The sequence below is a fragment of the Priapulus caudatus genome, unplaced genomic scaffold, assembly GCF_000485595.1.
Source record: "Priapulus caudatus unplaced genomic scaffold, Priapulus_caudatus-5.0.1 Scaffold449, whole genome shotgun sequence".
In the NCBI taxonomy this organism is placed as follows: Eukaryota; Metazoa; Priapulida; class Priapulimorpha; order Priapulimorphida; family Priapulidae; genus Priapulus; species Priapulus caudatus.
In genome coordinates, this window is record NW_014577510.1 from 36,728 (window position 1) to 41,513 (window position 4,786).

General features: G+C 42.8%; 1 protein-coding gene across 1 annotated transcript in view; it reads right to left on the minus strand.

The window, feature by feature from the left end:
* LOC106810537 (melanotransferrin-like) overlaps window positions 1-4,650 on the minus strand; it is a gene marked incomplete at its 5' end in the record, with an annotated part of 15,116 nt that extends 10,466 nt beyond the window's left edge. The window contains 3 exon segments of the mRNA XM_014813918.1: window positions 1,585-1,707; window positions 2,041-2,267; window positions 4,396-4,650. Coding sequence (XP_014669404.1) covers window positions 1,585-1,707; window positions 2,041-2,267; window positions 4,396-4,650 — 605 coding nt within the window.
* Window positions 4,651-4,786: the final 136 nt, after the last annotated feature.

The following is a 4,786-nucleotide window of genomic DNA, read 5'->3' on the forward strand; positions in this document are numbered from 1 at the left end:
GTGTGTGTGTGTGTGTGTGTGTGTGTGTGTGTGTGTGTGTGTGTGTGTGTGTGTGTGTGTGTGTGTGTGTTTGTGTGTGTGTGTGCGTATTGCTGGTATATGACAGCGTTCAGAAATTTATTTTTCCGTTCTCCACTCACGCCCCTTATTAACGTCGTACTACATAAGACGATGTTTATTGCGAGAGCTATCCGTGAAACCACCGCCGCGCGTACGAGAAAGGAGAGGGATCACATATGTTTGCGAGCGTTTCTCATTGCTTGCCCAGGTGCGGCGCGACTGTTAGCACGCGGATGTACTGCCGTATAAAGGTCGTGTTGAATAAATACAGCCCAATACGTACATACGCGCATGTTGTCTCCATGTACATAGAGAGGGTGTATGTATATACACACACACGTACGTAAAGCGCTGAGTGTTTAAGACAGAGACGATTGTGCGTCGTGAGTCATGCCATGCGAACCAGCGACGCTATACGTTTTCACTAATCAGTAATTGCTTCGCCGTTGGTATTGTCATATATTTGCTTGTAAATTTGTCACGATTTGTAAAAAAATAGCTATTTTTTACATTAAAGTAAGTACTAACGGGTGTAAATGTATTGTAAGATTGTATAAGATGTATTGTACTGATAAGATTGTTTCTCAACTAGTTAAAAATCCAAAAACCTGGACGATTTGATATTATTATCCTGACATTAATTGCTTGCTATGGGCTATGTATGAGTCACGACTGTATGTTTACATCGAACAATATAGGAATATGGGAAGTATGATGCAGCAATTTAGCCATAAAAAGTGAACAGAATTACCTACATTTTGTGAAAAAGTGGGATTTTTTTTAAACTTTTACTATTTACGGTGACGTAATCACTTTAAATAACTCATGAGATACGGCGGATGTTTCGTGCGTGTGGGAGTAAATGAATCGTTCCTCTTAGTAGGCGTTAGCATACGAATGTGTCAACACGCCGAACATCTATCTATATGAAGTATAGTTTGCTAGGTCTACTCGTTCCGTGTGTCATAGTTGACTACGTTTATGTGAGCGCGCACCGCGTCTGCATACACGAGAGCCAGCGTTTGCGTGTGTTTGTGTGCGTTTAAGACTGGTCAACCTCTTTCAATGCGAAATATAGTAACATCATGACATTGCAGAGATTTAGGTAGGTGGGTGTGGCCTCACCGACGACTATGGTACCAGGATTCGGCACCCGCCCCAATGTAGACACAAATAGTTTTTTATATGTTTAATGTTTACTGTTGGTATTGTTCGTAAATTATTGGAAAATATTTTTTGCTAGACAACCGGCTTAGTTATACCGTGCTTACTGAAGAGGTTCATGCAAGTGTTTAAAAACAGACCAACTATTTCGCACAACATGCACGTTACAGACCGAGGGCTAATCACAAAAGTGCAATTATATTTATACCTAAATGCTATTTAACCGAACGATATTCATTTTAGGGCAAATTTATCTATATTATAAGTGAAACTATATGTCGTTTATAAGATATTACAATCTTTTTGCTTTTAAATGCAGCATTCCTACGTGTACATAAAAAGCTGTGTAACTATTACTACCCTGGCGCTAAAATATAGCTCCGCTAAGGCGTCTCCTATTGCCTTCTTCTGTCCATGTGACTTATACGTCATGATATGATGGGTCGGGTAGCGTCCCCAGTTGCAGTATTCGACTTGCGAGAGCTAAATAAAATGCAAAATTCATCCGTGTGCAATACATCATTGACGCTGGTATACTAATCTGCGAGGCTATGAACACGTAGGTCAAACACGCGGGTCTTACACATCTCGTCTGCTTAGTCTTCTCCATCATTTACCGATTCTTCCTACTACTGGCACTGCGCAGCTTCGTTGTAATTTATTTTTGCTACCAATCTGATTTTGGCCATATTCTTTTGTTACCGATTGTTACCTTCGCGTCTGCTGTAGATTGGAAACGCGTCGATTCTTGGTGATATTACTGCCCGCAGTACGTGTCAAAAACACATTCGAAGAAATTCCAAATATCCAACGTACCGGTTGGTTGGTGTTTCCAGAGGTTTCGTCGGTGCAGACCAGGCGGTATTTGTCGCTGTCTCCGAAATCCTGGATGCCAGCCAAAACTGCATCGGTGGTAAAGGCAATGTCACCGCCCTTGTTACGTAGACACGAGATGGCGCCCTCTGCTCCGTGGTTGCTGTCGGTCTCGCTGCATTGCTGTGTATTCCCGCAGAGCGAGCACAGCTTGTCTGAGTAATTTCCCCCTGTAAGACATGGTGCCAATATTAAAAACACAACTGCAAGACGATAGAGAAACTGTTGAGTTCCTGTCACTATAAGTTAACAAGTAATACTTTTTGTAAAGGTTTAATGAGGGTATATACTTATAAACAAGGTTGTTTTCCCTTCTCATTTAGCTGGATATTTTATTATTTTTAGCTATCGTTGATATTTTGTATTTTTCTATATTATATATCATATTGATCGCCGATGAGCACCCGGGGTCGTATGTGTCTATGGCGGTCACAACGGTTCAATGTCATTGTCGTTTGATGCCAGCAGGGCGGTGACGAACTGCTGATTCGTTCCCTGTGATGAAAACCGTGACAGACGTCGTTTAGATCGTGCTCGGGGGCTGCCTCCGCTAGCCGCCTCGCGTACAGCCGACGGCGTTCGCACGAATACGCGCTGTATGGCAGCGAGAGGGTACGTTGTCAGATACATAAGAAATAGTCGAGGGTTTTGAAGGCAAGTGTCATACAAAAGTCATAACAGTTTGGATATATGATAGTCATCAGCATTTATGATGTTTAGACTGACAACGAGCCTCAGTAAAATGTCGCTCGAGCGGCTAAATTAGCGATCCGCTGCATATATATATATAGTTGCATTTCTGCAAGCGGTCACAATAATTTAACATGTAGATTTAATCCGCGTATATCTCATACTCGATAGACAGAGCTACTCGTATTATGTCGAATAGCGATATACTTGGCGAGTGAAAATTTTATGCTCTTGAGTTCTGCACATATTGAATCGAGGTGGCTAATAACCATATTATTGTTCTTTTTCATCTGACACCTACTACGTGCATCACAAAATCACTCGCACCGCACACGACAGATTCTCTCCATATCCTCGTGTGATTCCCACAAACAAGTCGTATTCAATACTATACGTATAGTATAGTAGTCGTATAGTACGTGCATATAGCATATGCAGACACCAAGTGTATCACAATTCGACACAAGAATACCTCTTGTAAAGCTAACAGTAAGTGAACAGGAAGAAACGTCTCAAAATACAACAAAATGTTAGGTAAATGTCTTACAGAATGGCGTGCAGCATTCCTACGTGAGCATAAAAAGCTGTGTAACTATTACTACCTTGGCGCTAAAATATAGTTCCGCTAAGGCGTCTCCTATTGCCTTCTTCTTGTCACGTGACTGATACGTCATGATATGATGGGTCGGGTAGCGTCCCCAGTTGCAGTTTTCGACTTGCGAGAGCTATATAAAATGCAAAATTCATCCGTGTGCAATACATCATTGACGCTGGTATACTAATCTGCGAGGCTATAAACAAGTAGGTCAAACACGCGGGTCTTACACATCTCGTCTGCTTAGTCTTCTCCATCATTTACCGATTCTTCCTACTACTGCGCAGTGTCGTTGTAATTTATTTTTGCTACCAATCTGATTTTGGCCATATTCTTTTGTTACCGATTGTTACCTTCGCGTCTGCAGTAGATTGGAAACGCGTCGATTCTTGGTGATATTACTGCCCGCAGTACGTGCCAAAAACACGTTCGAAGAAATTCCAAATATCCAACGTACCGGTTGGTTGGTGTTTCCAGAGCGTGAGTCGGTGCAGATCAGCTTGAATAGGCTGCTGTCTCCGGATGCCTGGATGTTAGCCAAAACTGCATCGGTGGTGAAGGCGATGTCACCGCCCTTGTTACGTAGACACGAGATGGCGCCTTCTGCTCCGTGGTTGCTGTCGCTCTCAGTGCATTGCTGTGTATCCGCGCAGAGCGAGCACAGCTTGTCTGAGTAATTTCCCCCTGTAAGACATGGCGCCAATATTAAAAACACAACTGCAAGACGATAGAGAAACTGTTGAGGTTCCTGTCACAATAAGTTAACAAGTAATAGTTTTTGTAAAGGTATAATGAGGGTATACTTATAAACAAGGTTGTTTCCCCTTCTCATTTGGCTGGATATTTTATTATTTTTAGCTATCGTTGATATTTTGTATTTTTCTATATTATATATCATATTGATCGCCGATGAGCACCCGGGGTCGTATGTGTCTATGGCGGTCACAACGGTTCATAATTTCCGTTCACTTCATGCAATGAGTAGCGGTTCTACTGTACATCCAAATACTTACGCTTATACAAGTCGTTTGCCCAATTTCCCGGCGCGCAGCTTCCGCTGAAGTATTGGTGTGCGTTCTTGAGGTCGTCGTGACATGCCGCCACGGTCATCATCTTGTTCTTGGCAAGCAGCGACAACGGCATGTCCCAGCCTGCAGGGTCGTTAATGGCCCCGGCGTGGCACGACTGCTTATCTTTGATATCGTTAATGCTGTTCACTGTGGATGCTAGTTTTGCTATGGCCACGGCCAAGTACTTGTAAGGTTTTGCTGCCAAATACACAAGCGTTCGTGAATACACATTACACCATTAGTCACAGTACGCAAATTGTACGCACACGTACGAACCTGTCTGATGTTCTGGAAGACGACGTACCGCGTCGACTCACAGCATTTCAGCATATAT